The sequence below is a fragment of the Protopterus annectens genome, chromosome 6.part0, assembly GCF_019279795.1.
Source record: "Protopterus annectens isolate FY-2018-M chromosome 6.part0, PAN1.0, whole genome shotgun sequence".
Classification (NCBI taxonomy): domain Eukaryota; kingdom Metazoa; phylum Chordata; order Ceratodontiformes; family Protopteridae; genus Protopterus; species Protopterus annectens.
This window is the reverse complement of record NC_056737.1, coordinates 1,744,762,737-1,744,783,697: the sequence shown is the minus strand read 5'-3', so window position 1 is coordinate 1,744,783,697 and position 20,961 is coordinate 1,744,762,737. Positions and strand designations below refer to the sequence as shown.

At 35.3% G+C, this 20,961-nt stretch overlaps 1 protein-coding gene across 8 annotated transcripts in view; it reads right to left on the bottom strand.

Annotated features, from left to right (window-relative positions):
• The window catches only part of TNS1 (tensin 1), a 2,530,757-nt gene that overhangs the window by 1,001,151 nt on the left and 1,508,645 nt on the right, over window positions 1-20,961 (bottom strand). For all 8 annotated transcript variants that reach the window (XM_044075133.1, XM_044075132.1, XM_044075134.1 and 5 more), the window contains 2 exons: window positions 13,644-13,719; window positions 12,219-12,348 (listed from right to left, as the gene is read on the bottom strand). In XM_044075133.1, coding sequence (XP_043931068.1) covers window positions 12,219-12,348; window positions 13,644-13,719 — 206 coding nt within the window. The remainder of the gene's footprint in view (window positions 1-12,218; window positions 12,349-13,643; window positions 13,720-20,961) is intronic.

Genomic DNA, 20,961 nt, shown 5'->3' with positions numbered 1-20,961 from the left:
CTCTTAGTACAACTGTCATCATTATTCTGTCTAAATATAGTTAATAGCAGTTATGGCAGGTATCACAGCTACAAATGCTGTTTAATCAATCCTGATATGGTGTGCATTGATGCAGCTGTGTCTGGCAGCTAGTACAAATGTCATTATTATTCTGCCTAAACATAGTTAATATCAATTATGGCAGGTATCAGCTTTGAGTGCTATTTGATCAATCCTGATATGGTGTGCGTGGTTGCAGCCATGTCTGGCAGCTAGTACAAATGTCATTATTATTCTGTCTAAACATAATTAATATCAATTATGACAGGTATTATAGCTTCAAGTGTTGTTTGATTAAGCCTGACATGGTGTATGTGGATGCAGCTGTTATTTGTTGCCATTTTCGTCTCCGGGAATCTGTGAGTTGCAGCTTGTGATCAAGGTTTACTGATGATTGTGAATTAGGAAGAGACATTTGGTGTTTTAGCCTGGACCCAGGGGAAGGGGGTGGATAGAACTGTGATTTGGGATATTTTGGCAGAGAATGGTTTGTTTGTACATCTCCTGAGTGAGAGGTGGGAGGGCTGGAGGTCTGTGTTGTCTCTTGTTGTGGCGGCTTGTTGGGAGTTTTTTTTTTTTATCTGCTTGCTCTCTGTTCTTTTCCTGGCTGCTGCCTCGCAGAAAGGGAGGGAATTTAGGCTTGAAGTTGCCGTGAAGTGAAGCTTTCCTTCAGGTGCAATGTGGGCCTCTGATATGCAGTACACAGACACACTAACAGACACAGATGCTCCCAGGTTGCTTTGGTAATGGAGACAGAGTGACGATAATGCTTAACGGCTCTGAGGAGCCTCCAAGATGATTCTTGGCAATGACGTTTTTGGTTTAAAAAAAAATATATATATATATACATATATATATATATATTAAAATGGCTGTTTTAAACCACATGTACACATATTGATTGCCTCCCAACACTTTGTTTAGCTCATTAAATTGATTCTTGATAAAAGAGTGTGTTTGGGGTTGCCAGGAAGTGTTAGACAGTCATCAAACTTCCTTTGTGGAAATATCTGTCGGAATGGAAGGCGTGTTGAGTGGTTCAATGGCAGAGTGGCCACTGCATGGAACAGGCTGGTAAAATGGAAGAGGACAAATATTGGTTTGGATATTTTAAGAACAGCCTGGAAACACACCACATGAATTAGTGAATGGTAGAAGGAGCTAATAATAAGAATAAACATTACAGATTGTGGTCTCTCAAATAACTAAGCAAAAGCTAAAAAAAACAAACACACAACAGTTATGCAATGTATGATTTTAGTAAAGCTAGACATAAAATATATAATCGTCATATAAGATGAAGCAGTCTGCTGAATTTAGATAACAAAGACAGGAATTAATAACATGGTCATGTGTATAATAACAATAGTCTTAATTTGTTATAAATGACATACACTACATTGAACATCAAGGGGAAGCATGATGATTTTCTTATCTGAGTAAATATGCATAACAAGTCATGTAATTACTTTAACTTGAATTGTAGTTTTTGTAACCCATCTTGACCATATTTAATAATTAAGTGGTTACCAAGATAACTAATGTTTTATACATGACATCAAACTGACAAAGGTGTTCAAGAGAAACAATATAAACCTGAACTTGAAATGTCACAGAATGTAACAATCATATTCTGAACAAACAGTATTAAATTGACAATAGACACTCAGTTTAATAACATGGGCTTGAGTATAATAACACTACTGTTTTAACTTGTCATAAATGACATACACTATATTGAATATCATGATGATTTTCTCATATAAGTAAATGTGCATAACAAGTCATACAATTGCTTTAACTTGAATTGTGGTTTTGTAACTCATCTTGACCATACATGATACTTAGGCTGTTACCAAGTTAACTAATGTTTTATACATGACATCAAACTGACAAAGTTGTTCAAAGGAAACAATAGAAGCCCGAACTAGGAATGTCACAGAATGTAACAATCACATTCTGAACAAATAGTATTAAATTGACAATAATCACTCAGTTTAACCTTTGCTGATTATACAAAATAGAAGGTTGCCATTTAAATCTAAAAACTTTCAGTATATGTCATAAAATGGAAATTTATGAATATGGAAAGGGAACTTGCAATCATTAATCACAACAAGTGAATATGTTGTTTATAACCTTTAATTTCACTCATTTTATAATAATAAATGACAGATATGAAAATCCTTATGTGTAGGTAAAGGGGGGAAGAGGGATGCATTAATAATTAAAATGCACTAACTTTCATCAATGTTTTCATAAAATAAACTTGATGCTTTAAGTAAGCTAGCAACAACCAAAGTGATTACTTAAATGCTGGCAAACAATGAAAAATAACTTCTGATATATCCAGTAAAACACATTGTGTTGTAAACATTAGGTAAAAATATTATTACCATCTGTTTATATTAAGTAATAAGTTTTGAAAGATTTCATCAATAAGGGTGAATATGTTAAATAACTGTGTGCTATAATCTTTTACTGAGGATTTATATATGATACATCCTAGTTTACTATGATTGAATTGCTTGTCATCTATCTTTCATGTAAATATTAATTGCTTATACAATAAGTAGACATTTATATTGTATTGACATTCTATCTAATTTAAAATAGTACTATAACTGTTCAAAATAATATAAGTGTTGCTTATTCCTATTACAAATATTCTCCATATGATAATTCAATTTATGGAGCTCAGATGTTCTGGATTATCAACGTATGAGTGAAAATCTGATGGATTTAGGTTTATCCATCAGATTAGGAATGATTTTCATTCCATGGTTAGTGCGGATCTTAGTTTTGTTAACATATATTAATTTAAATTTGTCATTTCACAAAAACATTTTTAGTATGCCTGACCAAAACATTACTTTATTGGTAAACATTCAAAGTATATAACTGATAATTTCCCTTAAAAGCTCAAACATATACTTTATAGTTATCACAGGAAAATGTTTAATAGTCACAATAAAACAAAAAATACATAGTCTAAATAACCCAAGATGGATTTAACTTTATTATCTTTAAATACCAATGACTTAAACAATCCTAGCAAGAGATCAAATCTACTGAAATATTTAAAACTGAACAAGGCACAAATTGTTTTTCTTCAAGAAACTCATTTCAAAAGAAATGAGAATTACAAATGGCATCTTAAGGAATATATGATTTTGGTTGCAATCCACCTATAAGACCAAGACAAAAGGGGTAACAATTTTATGGAAAACAAATGTGATTAACCCAGAAATCATTTATAAGTATGAAGATAAAGAAGGTCTTATGGCATTATAAATAGTTAAATATAATAACAGAATATGGACCCTAGCCAATTTAAACTGGTCCCAAGGCATTGAATCAGGAACTGTTAAAAAAACACTTGGCTTTCATTTCCAATAATTATAAAGGCAACTTAATATTATAAGGAGATTTTAACTGTATATTTGATATTTCTGAATCTACAAATAAAAGACCGCTGTGTACATCTGCTGTATCAAAAGCTTTAAACAAGTGAGTAGAATCATTTCATCTTCAGATTTAAAGAAGATCAATCTTTGTTGTTTTCCCATCAAGATCACAGATTTGGTACCCAAACTAGAATAGATAACATATTTGCTGCCCATGACTTACACTCTAAAATCATTAATTTCTCAATCACTCCCTGCATCTTTTCAGACCACAATTCATTGATACTAAAACTTCAAAATGCATCCAAACCATTAATCTTTAACTCCAAAATTCCAGCATATATAACTGGGTCTATATTACATCATCAAACGCTTAAAAAAACGAACAATGATTAATCGACCCCATGTAAAAGAAAGCTTACAATGTCGAAACCAAAAAAAAAAACACAAAAACAAACTTTTAAACATTACATAAAGTGGGGGGGGCTGTGCCCCCACATCCCCTGACATGGGGGGAATGTGATCCCCACACCACCCCTACTTAAATATACCAACTCCGAGATTGCACTACAGTGGGGAAAGGGGTAAACACACGGGGAAGGCCAAGCGATTTCTTTCCCAGGGAAAGAAGTCACTGTTTTGAGAATTCACACTTTAGTGTGTTCGCTCTTTATGTGTCGATGAAGAGGAGTTCGATTACACGCCTCTTCGCTGTTCTAATATAGACCCTATATAACTAAAATCAAAGAGTTCAAACCCTGGTTATTATCTGAATTACAGTTCTTCTTAGATATTAATTACACCACAGAGATACATAAAATAATGATATGGGCCTCATTAAAAACTTACATATATGGTAAAACCATAACTTGGTATAAAAAAAAATCAGACAATGCGATTCTGAATTATTAGAGCTACAATCCAAACTTTTGTCAGTAAAAGCTGAAAAAAATCAAAATCATTTGGAGATGAAAAAGAAAGTAGAAGTATTAAACAATAAATACAATGAAATTCTAACACACACAACTAGTTTAGCTTTAGAAAAACTAAAAATTAATACCTTAGCCACTTCTCCCAAATATCTACATAATTTATCCACAAGAATCACAATACAACCAAAAGCTAATAACATTAAAAGTATCTTCCATGAAAAGAAAAGGAAAAATGTCTCGGATATAGGTGACATTTTTGATGCCTATAGAAATCACTATATGGAACATTTCCAAAAAGAAAATATACATATCGATCAATTAAATCTAGATGAAAAAATGTTCTAATATAAAAAAAAAATACCAGAAAAATTAAAACTAGATCTGCAAGCACCCATATCCTACAAAGAAATTAAAGATGCAATAAAAGAAGGTAAAATAATAAAGCTCCAGGTATAGATGAAATAATTATGGAAATATATAAACTTTTTCCTTCAATGATACTATCCCTCTTCCATAAAACTCTATTAGAAATTCAGTCATAAGCTTTAATACCACCCTCTTGGAGATATTCCTTAATCACACCAATCCTAAAGGAAAACAAATCCCCAAACCTCTGCACCTCACATAGACCTATATCATTATTAAATAATGACTATAAGATGTTTATGACAATATTAACTAACAGAATGAAAATACCACTATCCAAAACAATAAATAATAATCAAACTGGATTTATATATCATAGACACACACATGACAATATTAAAAGGAGAATTTCTCTTATAAATTATGTTAATAAAGAAAATAAAGAAACACTCATAATTGACTTAGATATAGAGAAAGGCTTTGATTTCCTAAATTGGGACTATTTATTCAAAATTCTGGTTTTATATGAATTTCCTCCTTCCTCTGTTCATCTACTAAAGAATATATATACAAATAATTTAGTGTATGTTAAGCTAGGTCCTTTCACCTCTGAATCTATACATATAACCAAGGGTACTAAACAAGGATTTCCTATGTCACCGATTCTATTTGCTTTGGCTACTGAAATATTGGCAGATTCAATAAGTAAAAATACAAAAAATCAAAGGAGAGTAGATGTTTATGAACAATACAATTCTAAAGTAATGCTCTTTGCTGATGACATATTATTAAAATTATCCAATACAACAGCGACATTAGAAGAATTAGATATTTTAATTGACACATTTTAGAGGACTTCAGGACTCCATTTCAATAAATCAAAATCAAAATGTTTATTTTTAAATAAAAAAAAAGAATTGCAGATGAAGGGGAATCACATTATAGGGAAACAAGAATCTACCTTAAAATATCCAGGAACTGAGTTATGCAAGGATAATAATGAATAAGTCTAAAAAACTACAATAATATCATCAGTACAATTAAAATCTCTGTGGAAAAGTGGAACAAAATAATATTAACATTTGAAGATAGACTATGGTTAATAAAAATGGTTTTACAAACCAAGATTCTATATATAACTTTGACAATACAACTGTTACCAGAAAGGAATATACTCAAAAAAATAAACTCATGCCTAATAAAATCTTTATGGTTTCCCAAAAAAAATAGAATAGCTTTAATACATCATATCAGACCATGAAAACAGGGAGGATTAAACTTTTCTGATATAGAAACATACATAAAAGCATCAATATCTAAAACAATCTCAGACTGGATAAATCCAAATTATTCTGCAAATTGGAAAGCATTACTAACTGTAATATTAATAAATTAATTAGATTTACAAAAAAAATTTCAAATAACAGATAAAAACTATTTGCCATGGCACATATTATGTATTAGTTCACAATATAACACAGCTAAGCCCACTAAAACTTGTATGATAATTATTACATTGACTCATTTAGGAAAATTATTATTGCAAATATAGATTTAAAAATCTGGTTTGATCTTTTAACACCATTCATAGTTACAAAGAGCTATCCACATAAAATATACAGAGAAATAATTAATTCCTGGGAACATAAAGGATTTGTTTGTTGGTTTCAATGTATCAAACAACTAAAAGTTCTGGATATGCAAAGAATAGAAACAACATACAAAATTCCACAACAAGATTGTCAAACTATGCAAAGCATTCTGATGTATTCGCAAGATTTATGCAGAATAATTAGTAATTCTTCATTTAAAGAAATGCCTAAACTTACAAAATACCTATATGAAATCATATATAATGATTATGACATGGAAAATAGTATTTTGAAATTTTACAAGATATTGCTAAATTCTAAAACACCACCCAAATCCTCATATTGGAATTATATAACAAAAGGACACTCATTACAGCTAACTGAAGAAATTAAATCAATTATTTTATTATCAATAAAATATACATCCTTTACACAGTACTGGAAAGTTTTTAATTGGAAATGCTTGCACAGAGCATTCTTAACTCCTGATAGAATTTCTAAACTTAATTCTTCCACAAAGGGAATATGTTGGAGGTGTGAGCAAATATACAATGCAGATTGGAATCACATTTTTTTCGACTGTTAAAATTAAGCCATTTTGGAATGGTATTAAATCTTTTTACAAGCTTTATTTAATGAATCGTTTAAGTTATCTAAAGGTATAGTATTATTAAATGTGTACAAAGGTCCTCATTTGAATGAGTCAAATATGTATCTAGTATGGACAATACTTGCAATCTCAAGGAAGTGTATAACAAAAAGATGGAATACAACACAATACTGACTTTGGAAGACTTCTACAGCCTACTGAAGACCACAGCATTGTTGGAAATTAAAATTAAAGAATTAAGGATTCATCCTAAGCCATTTATTAACAATCCATGGAAAAAAGTCTTATCATTGATTGACACTTTACAATAACTGAACAGATACACTATGATAACTGGATTGTTATACCTATTAAGTAATTGTATATATTGAGCTCTGTTATAGTTTCAGGCTGATGTAAATAGTGTACATAGTTATTTAAGATGTTATATACAAACAGTATGGAATTTATTCAACCGTATTTGAAAAACAAAAAATTGTTTGAGAAAAATGCAACCTTCCTAAAAATAAATTGACTAGCTGTGACTGAGAGATCAACCTATCTCCTAGCTGCCCTGATATTTAAGGTACTAACCAATGTCTACTGCCCTCAGTTAAAGCAAATACTCCACCTCATGAAACAGACTCACTCTCTAAGAAGTAGTTAAGAAAATGGGAATACACTGTGCAGTCCCCACATAAAGTCAATTATTGGAGAATGAACCTTTTCCAAATGTAATCAGCATTTTCTGAACATCTCCACAATGAAATGGTATGTACTTGCTCCAGGGATAATAGTTAGTAGCATAACACTGCAAAGACTAAACTAAGTCCTTAAATGTAATGCTTTTTGTGCCCTAATGTTTTGTACTTACAAAGTAATTTTTGTGATCCTGGGTTGCATAAGCATCAATCTACAGAATGCAGTTGACTTTTTATCCATTATTTTTAACTGTTGTTTTATATTTTTTTATCATTGTGATGTGTTTTGCAATTTTTGTTAACAGAGAATATTCAAAAATCAGCTAGTGTCATAGTTTGCAATGTATGTTTCATCTTGCTATGGACAATTAGGCCTATGCCTTTTTTTAAATTGCAAAGTTGTACAAACAATTAATTGTCATGTTATTGTCATGCCTAAATTCTGCATATTGTTTTTGGCTCGGGTCATGACTGAAAAGACTCTTCTTGCCAGCTCACTTACCCAGTAAAGATACACCAAATAAATAATAAATAAACTAAAAATAATAAATAAACTTTCTACTTAATGAAATGTTGCCCCATTGAGATTCTGCATGACTATGAAATACTGTAGCAGAGTGAGCTGACCTAGTTGGTGCATGTGAACAGCACTTACCTTTTACTGACATTATGCAACACTCAGCAAGCAAACATTGAGCTATGATGACCAGCAAAATTAAAATACACCCTTTTATACATCACACCCTCAGCCACAACAGGTTCATTGATACTTCTTTACTAGTTAAAGGTGAAATTAAATTATTTTCATAAAAATAATGTAGCCAAACTTTTTCACAGAAATGCACACTAACCTTGCAAAGTCAGGTCAATTATTTTTTAGCTGTGACAAATGGCACCAGATGTCTGTCATTTTTGTCAACTAACTGCATCTGTATACCCACACATTATAATCATTTTATTAGCTCTGTGCAAGTCAACTGTCTGCTTGTGATCAAATAAAAAAGTATAACAACTACAATAATACATTTCAACTTATAAATAAAAACACCAATCACAAGGTTGAAGTGCCCCAAATAAAGCACAAAATAGTAAATCCAAAAAGAAAACTCCTTGCGGCACACCACGACAAATAAAAGCGAACTATTTATTAAAACAAAACACTGACATAAAGAAAATAAAAACGATCAAATTCAACATGAAAAACAGTTAGCGCTTTCACATTTACCCAAACAGTCTGAGGAAGCATTTGCATAAATGTGAATGAGCTAACTGTTTTTCATGTTGAATTTGATCGTTTTTATTTTCTTTATGTCAGTGTTTTATTTTAATAAACAGTTCGCTTTTATTTCTCGTGGTGTGTCTCAAAGAGTTTTCTTTTTACATTTCAACTTATATCACACAAACACACTACAGCCCTGTCATGTCTAGCACAACCTAAAAGCAGACAGCAATAATATGAGTACCATTTCAATTTATAAAATATTTTACAGTATAACACTATTCAAAATTCGTATTTTTCATGCCTGAACATGTATGCCCATCACAATCTAGGCACAGACATAAATGAGTACAGTTTTAATCTATAAAAATATTTTTACAGTATACTGTTAATTATTCAAAATTAATAAGTTCCTTTCCAGAACATATGTACAGACATTATACTTACCTACATGGATACAGTCCATAATACCCGAATAACTAGGAAATTACACATTTATGACACTTTTAAATAAAGGAAAAAATGGGTTCTCACTCTGAGAGTACTATGTTCTTTAAGTTTCTTACTCAGATATGATTTTTTGTTTTATTTATTTATTTATTTATTTATTACTCATTCATTCTACAGTTGCCCACTTTATACTTTGCAGGGTCACAAGAGAGATTAACTTTATCTTTATATTCAGTGTGTACAAGGCTAGAAATCATATTGAGCTGAAGCAGCTATTATGATCTCTGTGTTTCTAAGATATCCAAAAGCTCAGGGGACAATCCAAAATATGATTTACGGTAACAGGCAATTTTCTGGCAGCCCACTTTATGTTTCACTGTGAAATGTGACTTGTATGCTGCCTAACTTCATTTTGCTGATGCTACTGTCCACTGCTAATATATTATCTTACAGCAACCTGTAACCTTGGCCTCATCAAGATGGTTGGGGCACTGGACAGTGGTTTTGCTCTCCCAAACACTGGCCTTGAACACTAGCTGCATATGGTTTATGTTAATTGTTCTGGTGCTGTCTTACAGAAGTGAAAATATATCTTCTGAACCTTCTCCACAAAATTCATCAAAGAAGACTAAGGTGGAGGAATCAGGTACACAATCTCAAAAGAGAAGCAAGCGATAACAAAATGTGTCAAATGGTATGTGGGCTAAAATCTGTATGATCTAATTAATGAAATAGAAAACACTCTTTACTAAAAATACTGTGCTCATAGGAAAAAGTTGAGACAATTAAAAAATAAAAAAAACACTACATACTTCAAGGGACTTCAAGGTACAGAAAACATTCTTCTGCACATTGGTAGCTATCAGCCAGATTTAAATTAGACCCTATGTCTTCAGTTTTGCTATTTGAAGTTGTTCAAATTTGCTTTGGATCTCAGGCATTTGAGTTTATCAGGCTTAAAATGTATGTGACCAGTTACCAATATCCCACTGTTTCTGTATTCTGCCACCTTTCCAAACATTATTAATCAAATTACCAAAAAAGGAACTCTCCATCTCACTTACAGTATGTTAATTCTTAATTAAACACTGCAGATGGCTTTCAGATAAAGCTGAATGGGGACATGTTTAATGGAATTACAGTTTCTTTCGTGGAAACCTAGAATTCAGATCCCATGTAAATACATAGCACAGAACTAAAATTATAGGAAGGATTAAGTGATCATGACTGTAATGTCCTTTAAATGCAACTTTAAAGCTTTCCCTGTCTTAGCATTTTTTAGCAACAGAAGATATTTCATATAACTTTGACCAAATTCTGACATAGGCATATGTATGTGTGGATAGACACACACACACACACACACACACACACACACACACACACACACACACACACACACACACACACACACACACACACATGCACACACATGCACACATACACACACACACACACACACACACACACACACACACACACACACACACACACACACACACACACACACACTAAAATGACACGTTAATACCTATATTAAAATCTAGTGAGCTTCATCTACTGTTAGCTTCTGTACTTTTACTACTAGCTAACTCACTGCATTCAGAAATACTTCTAGAAATGAAGGGGACACATTGTTTTATGCAAATACAAATTCTATCTTGTTTTATGTACCTTTCACACTGCCACAACAAGATTCGTAAAGAGTAGTAAGTGTGTCTGCTTAAATGTCTATATAACTAAGCCTCACACAGTCTGTGAGATCGACTATATACTGTTGGTTCTATGTTGCCTAACACTGTAATACCCAGCACATAAAAGTCATGTGTAAATTCTGTTTAAAGTCTCAGTAGCGTCAGTACCTTTAAAGTACTTTTAGAGCAGCATGTATGCAGGCAGTACAAAAGCCATTCTCAGTTTTATGATACCTTGTACCTATACTTCTATTAATGTCTCAGTTTTTATTTTAAAACAATCAGGATTAGCCACACTGTGTGTACAATATTGGTGCACATCTGAGATATTCCTTCATTTAAGGTTTTCAAAGATGTCTTAATCTACTATGCTGTTCTCTCTTACATGAATGCTGCAATAGGCCTTGCTGTTATATCCTTCAAATGTTATGCATTCTACTTTCTGATTTACACCTCTACTGTAATAAAATGTTTGCAGAATTATATCTGAAATGTACTTTGTACCATCTACACTACTGTTGCATCCATGGTCAGTATAACATAGAGTGTTACTCCTAAATGCTACTGCTTTTACATGTGATTCAGGCTGGCCTGGACTGTGTCTTGAAAACAAAGTTCGTTAGAACTGGGAGTCTACCTAGTTACCAAATAAACAAAGAAAAAACATAAAGAAATGACAAAGCCTGGAAAATCAAATTCATTGGAACAGAAAGCTCAAGAAAAATAAAGTAAGATCAACATTGTCCAGATGAATGTCAAAGTCAAATATTAGTTTTATTTCCACAAGTACTTATTCCTGGCTTTCAAGTGTCCAGGTTTTGTCTTCAGAACACTTTTATAATACATTTTAAAATGCATCTGAGACTCCAGGCTTTGCATATATTATAGAATATTCAACTATCCATTTGGCTAATATTACCTACTGCTTTGGAAACTGTCATAAGAGTCTCCAAGACATTGCTAAAGAGCTAGGAATGAAGGAGGAACTAGTTACGAAGAGAGAAGGGAACCACTTCAGAATGGTGTGTGTGTGTGTGTGTGTGTGTAGACATACAATCTGAAGACAGACAAGTTGCTGATAATGAACCTAACATTCAGGATTTTATATAGCAATATAATGCTTGGTTGCTAGCCTTGTAATTTTGTTACTAGCAAAAACAGCACTTTTGCTTTCTAAAGTGACTTGAGCTTCTTTACAACTCTTTCCTAAAGGCAGTGGCAAAATTTACCTCTGAAAGCATCGTCTAGGTCTTCTTTATTAAACACAATTCCCAAGTCATGGATGGCACAGGTGTGGAACTGCACTCGGAAGATGATGTCCCTTGCCGGACTCCGGAACTTCTTGTGATAACATTTGAGCTACAGAGGTAAACAAAGTATTAAGAGTGCCCTTCTGGGGAATAAGATTGTTCCTACAACCTTTTACAATTTATATTTTGATAGTAAGCAGTAACACCAACAACAAAAATATAAAATGAATCTACAATTTCTGTTGCTCATTGTTTGAATTTTTTTTCTTCCAAAAATGAAGTGATCATTGGCAAGCCACATTCAACGTACATTTTTCTGGCAGCATTACTACCGCCAGTGGAGATAACTTCTGCAGACTTACAATGGCAAAAAAGAAACTCAATCCCTGGGATTCATTAATGCCTATACTGAGTGTACATCATTCTGTGTGAACAGACAACACAAGCTTAACTCTCTACTAATTTTAGTTTTCCTACTGATTTTTTTGCAGCCTTAAATATCGAAGGGGATTCATAAAATTTAACAAGTGTAGACTACACATACTCTTAACAGTAATCCTTCTGAGTGATTAGAAAGCACAATAAATGTGACAGGGATGTTCTTGAATACAGATTGTATACACTTACTGTAGGTATTAATGAATCTGGAGCAGTAACTTTTCAGTTTAACTTTTTCTGTGTAGTGCTTGAAATTGAGTGTCAGATAAGGCCAAATCCCAAGACATTTTAAATGGGACATGAAATAAGGCATTATTTATGGGTAGACCTTATGGGCATAGAAACACTTATCTCTAACTACATTCTATCCTTCTATGTTCCATCTAAATGAAGGACCTCTATATAGTTTAAGACTGACCATGCCCACATATTACTATAAAGCAGTACCAAGCTGATCATAGCAATTTGAATCCATCAAACCCTACTTTCCTACTGTGTGACTTTCAGCAGGTTGCTTAATTCCTGTGAGCTTACCTTTGCAAAAAAAAAAATACTCCCTGATACACAGCTTACTCAGATTTATTTATTTATTTATTTTGGAAAAAAGGCGCACCATCTCTTAAAATTTAGTACATCAGCATATAGCAAACAAATGCATTCTGCACATCACTCATACCTCATATTACTTTTAACATTCCAGCATTTTGTATTCAGTTACTGATGTCAAATCCCCTTTGCCGTATTAATACAAACATACATTTTCAACAGTGATATGAAACTCATCTAACAGCAATGCCCTACGTAAGCAGCTATGCATGCTCATTTGTCACAAATCTCCATTAGCAAAGGAAGAAACATACATGCAAGGCTGAAACAGGTTTCCCAGTTCACAGCACAAATTTCACAGGACAGCTGATGCACACCACCAGCAGAATGTCATTTAACAGAGATAAAGGCATATCTTACCAAAATATCACCCTTCAGAAGCAGTCCAGGTTCAATGGTGATGCATACACTGGTCTCACTATCTCCTTGGACATTACTGCAGAAGACAAATTAAACAGTTATGGTGCACAGAAGTTACTGTGTCTTACTTAAAATTTATCAACAGAGACACAGTTTGTGTGCATAGCCAGGTCTCTCAGAAACTCAAGTGGTGAAATGCAACGTTAGGGTATACCACTGAGAGCCAAAAAACACAAAATCCAGTTTGTTTCTTTTAAGTAGATATTAAGCTAAATTGTGAAAAAAAAATGTATAAATTATAGTCTCTCTCTCCTCAATAATAAAATATTAACCACAAAGTAACGTACAAGTGAACATTTTTGTCTTTGTTAAACTGACGGAAATGCACAAATCATAGTCTCTTTTCAGTGGAAGGTGCTTATGAAAAGCATGACATAAACTGGTACTGGATACGGCAATCAACTAGTACTGTTCACAGGCACAAAATGCATCTTTTCTGAAAGGTTGCGCCACGCCTGTCTCATGTTGCGCTTGTTTTCACATCCTAGTGCCCTTGCTCTTTCCTTGTTCACTTTGAATTTGTGAAGATTTGGAGAAGCTAGCACCAGTCATGAACTTCACATTTCTTTTAGAATTACACATTTCATATTATTCTGGATCACACAGCTTGCATTCATAACTTGTAACTGATAATTTGATGCACCTTTTAGGAGCACTGTAAAAAACACTTAATACCAGCAACTAAATGAAAATAAATACTCATAGTAGGTAGGGGAACCCGCCATTAAATTGTAGATTTCTTCATTTCAGTAAATAACAAGTTACATAATTTAGAGGTCCAGTAGGAAAAGACTTCAGTGAAACTTTTCACAGAATGTTGTAGTATAGTTAAGGCCAGAAAGTGTGCAGTGCCATAGACAGCTGGAGAATGGTTCCTCAAGGAACTAAGATCAGAACAAACATTTTTTTTGCAAACTACTACTGAAGGTCAAGGTAGAGGAGACAATATTTGGTCGTAATGAGGCCGAGAACAGGTTTGCTTTTGTAAAATAAATTTTTTAATGCTGCTCATTAGTAATTGCAGTTAAAAAAAGAGACCCAAGGTTTTGATTGTTAAGACAGTAACTATTCAACAACCAGAATCATGAAGAACATTGCAAACGTTCCTTTGTCAACATAAGTAAGCAAATGTTCAGTTCTACAGCAGGTTTCTAAAAGACTTTTTTCACCATTTGTGTTGTTTTATTAATATCTATTGTGAAGGACAGACTGAGGTCTAACTAGAAAACAAGATGGTAAAATTGACCAACACTACTTAATCATCACCATGCCGTGAACTTACAGTTGAAATTTTACTAATGCAATACACAAACATTTGTGAGTTAAAAACAGCATGACCTAAGTTTTCTTAAAATTTAATGAAGGGCCTTATGAGTCATCTCAGCTATTAAGTTTCATCAGTTTATTAGATCGGTCCTCATTAATGGTATCAGGAGATTTGTCTGTGACCCAGATTATCATGCCATCAACACAGCATGCATCAGAAATGCCTGGGAGTGAGATATCAAAAGCATCTATGAAAATGGTTAAAAGTGGTGAACCGCTTACAGATGTGTGGGGTAAACTAGACCCCACCTATACAGTGAGACAGTTTTTAACAATAAATTTAAAGAAGTCATTTGAAAGGTAGTTTTTAAACTACTGGGCAGTAGCGAAGGCTGAGGAAAATGCTGTCATACATAACATGAGCAGCAGTGAAGGCTTGTGGGATGCAGGGGGTACATACCACAGACATTACTGAAGACTGGCGGGACACTAGGGGTACATAACATAAACGGTGGTGAAAGCTCGTGAGATGCTGGAGGTACATAACATAGACAGTGGTGAAGGCTGCTGGTATGCTGGGGATATAACATAGGCAGTGGTGAAGGTTGCTGGGATGCTAGGGGTACATAACACAGACAGTTGTGAAGGTTGGTGGGATACTGTGGGCACATAACACAGACATTACTGAAGGCTGGTGGGATGCTGAAGGCTGGTGGGATGCTGGGATACATAACACAGACAGTGGTGAAGGCTGGTGGGACACCGGGGTACATAACACTGATAGTGGTAAAGGTTGCTGGGATGCTGGGGGTACACACCACAGACATTATGAAAGGCTGATGAGATATTGTGATGGTCGGTGGGACACTGGGTATACATAACACTGACAGTGGTGAAGGTTGCTGGGATGCTGGGGCACACACCACAGACATTATGAAAGGCTGATGAGATGTTGGGGGTACCTAACAGACACAATAGTAAAGGCTGGTGGGACACCGGGTGTACATAACACAGACAGTGGTGAAAGCTGGTGGGATGCTGGGGATACATAACACAAACAGTGGTGAAGACTGGTGGGATGCTGGGATACATAACACAGACAGTGGTGAAGGCTGGTGGGACATTGGGGGTACATAACACTGACAGTGGTGAAGGTTGCTGGGGTTACATAACAGAGGCAGTTGTGAAGATTGTTGGGATACTGCGGGTACCTAACACAGACATTACTGAAGGCTGGTGAGATGCTGGGATACATAACACAGTCAGTGGTGAACGCTGGTGGGATACTGGGGCTACATAACACAGACAGTGGTGAAGGCTGGTGGGACACTGGGGGTACACACCACAGACAGTGGTAAATGCTGGTGGAATGCTGTGGCTACATAACACAGGCAGTGGTGCAGGCTGGTGGATGCTGGGATACATAACACAGACAGTGGTGAAGGCTGATGGAACACCTGGGGTACATAACATTGACAGTGGTGAAGGCTGCTGGGATGCTGGGGGTACATAACACAGACAATGGTGAAGGCTGACACTATACTGGGGCTACATAACACAGACAGTGGTGAAGGTTGGTGGGATGCTGGGGTACATAACATGAGCAGGGCTAGTACTCCTAAAGTGAAGGAGCATGCATGTGTAGACATAAATGGAGTACTGGCAGTCACTGCAGTGATGCAGCTGCACGTTACCACCAGGGGAGTGGTTAGAACCTTACTACAAAATGCTTCCAATGCCAGGATGCCAGCAAGAGCATACACTTCCTTGATGTCTACTTACATGATAGCCCCACATCCGGTGTTTCACCTTGCTAGAGATGGGATTCAGAAAGTGCTATCACCAGTGGCAAGCCCTAAAAGGAGCAACTACCAATCAGTAGTGGATGTACTTTCTGATTCAGAGACAGGCCCACAACAATGATTCTAACTGGTTGGTAGAATCACCACTGGGGGAGGGGGCTGTCTCCATGCACATGGTACTTGGTAATGAACCATTCCAGGGTAATAGCCTATGGTAACTGGCCATGTGCTCTCCCCCAGAAACATATGTGGCAAGGAATTTATGCAGCAGAATAATTCACAGAATTGATCAGCTGTATAATTTAGCATGATAGACCACATTAATGAACACTACCAAAATGCTACAGTCCCTCATTATTGTCTGTGGGAGAGACCACATTGCAGGTAAGGTTAGATAGATGCACAGGGGATGTAGTGGGGTGGTGTGTGTGTGTGTGTGTGTGTGTGTGTGTGTGTGTGTGTGTGTGTGTGTGTGTGTGTGTGTGTGTGTATGTGTCTGCTTGCTTGCGTGATCACAGGAGGATGGTTAGGTAGGGGGTCGATAATGTAGGGTGTGTGTGTATTGGTGGCTGTCATGTTGATTGAATATCAATATGCATATGGAAATGTCTGTGTTTGTGTATGCATATATGTATGAATACCTGCAAGTGTTTGGGGGAGTGTTTGCAGAGGGTTCCAGTGCCAACACAGTGCATGAGACACTTTTGGTAAGTACCTCTATCAAGTACTGTTTAGCACTGTTAGTATTACTTGCAATTCAGAGACATCCAAATTAGGCAATAATGAAGTTTTCGTCATTGTAGGTAAACGTGTTTCTGAATCACATTTTCAACAATTGCATAAACTATCCTAACTGCAGTATGTCCTTTAAGCAACTGCGAGAGCACTTTTCTGAATTCCAGCCATGATCTTTAAAATACGTTATGTTTAAATTGTTCTTTCAGACCTTCTGGGCAATTAATGGCCATAATTGTGAAGACAGTGAGACCTTTACTTTACTTTTACTACCTGTTTGTTTTTGTTCCTTCTGCTTTGCAGTTTGTTTGTTTGGTACGCCTGCCTTCCTGCAGTCTGTTTCTATCTTCTTACTGAACTTACCTGGAAAGGTACTTGTGTTACCTTGCTGTCTTGTTTGAAGCTCAGTTTTATGTTTTGTTACTTGTAAAAAACACATCATTTTGTCTTTTAAAACATTATTACTTTTTTTTTTTTTTGTTAGCCTAAATGTTTCACTGTCAGTTTTATAGTTATCATGTTTGGGGAATTTTAAAGTGAGTAGATCAATGCAATTTACTGGACAAGATTTGACTAAACTTTGCTAAAATAAGTATGTTGCATGCATTATAATTCCACTAAGATGCATTAGTGTTTATTTTTCTTAGAAATTTGATATAACAGGTTTTGCATTAGCATGAATTTTCTAAAGAGTATGAAATCTGAAACTCAAATGCCTGACATTATTTTCTGCCTTTAACCCTCAATGATTTGCCAGAGGTTTGCCTGGCCACTGAATTAGTGGGAGATCAGCTCCAGGTATGTGGTGCTGATGCTGGATCACTAAATTTGGTTTTGGGGTAAAAATTCTAAAAGTTGAGGATGACAAGAGCTCCTTCAATGTTCTGTACTGGTGAGATCATCCATAACAGTTCTGTCTGAGTGAAGCTCCATTTCTGTCATAGAAGGTAGAGCTCCTTATTAAGGTGGTAAAGCATTACTTCATCCTGGGCTGATAATGGACAGCTATGTGATGTTACTTATGTTAGGTGAATGAGATTAACTGTGACATCATACCAGTAACAGGACTATGATATGTTTTTATGTAGGAAGAAAATTGTAGAAATGGTCAAACTATTCAGGAGCACAAAATCTGATTTAGGCAAAATGTTACCCACAGTTTTATAGAAAGATGCTGTCAGTGACAAAAAATATAAAAAACTGTAAAAATTACCAATGTACACTTATTTCAATGCAGGGTCCAGATAATGCATTAATGTAATATCTTCACCAAACACTCAAACACTGAAGTTTTAAAAAATCAGCAAAATATGCAACTTCAAAAAAGCAAACAGTCTTGCAATTTTTTGTACAGGCTTCAAAATAGAACTGAATTCACTGCACTCTAAACATATCCACCACCTAGTGGCAATTGTCAGTACTTGAACTCAAATATATGGTACACAAACATATAAGATGTTTGAAAAGAATATAAAATAATGTGACATGGTGTATGATATTGTTATTTACGTGGAGAATGGTTACTAAAAAGAAAAAAAAGAAACGCTATCATGACTTGTGGTCCAAGCTGTTGACTATTTATTTAATTATTTTCCTAACCAGATGGGTCAGTTGGTCTACTGACCCTTTTCAGTCACACCAGAAGAATGGGTAATGTGCAACAGAATAAGGCAGCTTTTAATAAATTAGCAAAGATAAATACACTATGATACATGATGGCAGGGACAGTTAGTGCACTGGGGTAAAGCTCTCAGTTGTTGAAGAGCTGCCTTTTTGTGCTAAGGGTACTGGGTTTGATTTCTTCAACCTCCATTTTCCCCCTGTGTGAATCTGAGTAGGTCACTTAACAGACAGCCATTTCAAATTAATCCTGAAAAGGGACAATTGTGTCTACTGGTCTAACCCTGTCAACTAATAGGTAAAACAAAAAGTAGACACTTGTAAAGGAAAAAGGTATACAGGGAGGATTAGTCAAAAGACACAGGCTCATAATCAGCCAATAAATACTCACAGATGGAACACCTTGAGCAGGTGCATACTTATACGGGTTCTGATAGATGAGTTTCTTCAGATCAGCACTATGCACTGGTTGTGGGAGGCTTGAGTCAGGAAACACATACACATTAGTGCAGCAATGTGTACACTGGTCACTGGAATAACTGGTATGTCTGGCAGTTTAGCTCCCAGAGTTAATACTACAAGCTGCTACAACATCTCAGTCTCTTGTTATGGGTTTGATTTTTGAAAATTCTACTTGGAAACTTTAAGGATGTGAACAAGTCACTTAAACAGGAAGTGATTCTGGATTGTCCAAGAAGTGAGGCAGATGTAAGAAACAAATGAGCAGAACAACATTTTAAAATAGTTCAAATAAAGGACCCATCCCAATGGTTATGCTCATTTTCTTTCCATGTTATCAAGTGCAGTTGGTGTACTGTAGATATGACCAACAGATGCATCAAGTAGCCTTGGCCATTTTTCCATCCTTGGGGTGAGTCTGTGGTTTTCTCTGGGTACAGGGTCATCCCTTGGTGGAGAACAATAGATACACTTGGAAACACAGGTAAGCATTAATGTTATAACTAGCTTTTGTCCAAAAGGGGGTGATGGTGGTACCCATCTGTATTAAAGAACTGGGTAACAATGCCTGACACCATTCCAAGCTTTTCCAGTGTTATCAGGAACAATTGGTTGCTTCTGGATGTGTATCCTGTAGCAGTTGCTGTTATCAGGAACAATTAGTTGCTTCTGGATCTGTATGCTGTAGCAGTTGCTGTTATCAGGAACATTTAGTTGCTTCTGGATGTGTATCCTGTAGCAGTTGCTGTTATCAGCAACATTTAGTTGCTTCTGGATGTGTATCCTGTAGCAGTTGCTGTTATCAGGAACAATTAGTTGCTTCTGGATCTGTATCCTGTAGCAGTTGTTACCCTTTCTTCTCTTGCTTTCTGACCTCATTGGTTCATCTTCAGCCTTAACAAAAGCTACAAGCATTCAGGGGTGAATATATAGGAGTGCTTTCATTTTAAAACTTGTCATCTTTACTTATATCTTAAATCATTCTTCTTTGGTACCAGTATAAGTAACCTAGACCAGCAGTGTCCCTAGCTTTTTGGAGTAGCTAGTCAATGTGCAAATACATTCACAGAATTAAGTGACATATTTACTGTGTATGTTTATCTTGCAGTTTTTTTACACACCTGTTTACTCTGATATTTCCCTCTTGCATATCGTCCATAACCATCAGAAAGCACGGTGTATAAAGCCCTATGCCACCCTAAAGGGAAGAACAGTATGGGGCAAATTCAGAGACATGATACACACTGCACAGGAGCAGTGCACAGAGATGTGTGGGGTAAAAAGTCCATCTCCAGTTCAGAGGCAGCTGTACTGAAGGGCTGAAAAAGTGATATGGTACTGGTTAGCAGTAAGGTAAAAAGCCCGCCTCCAGTTCA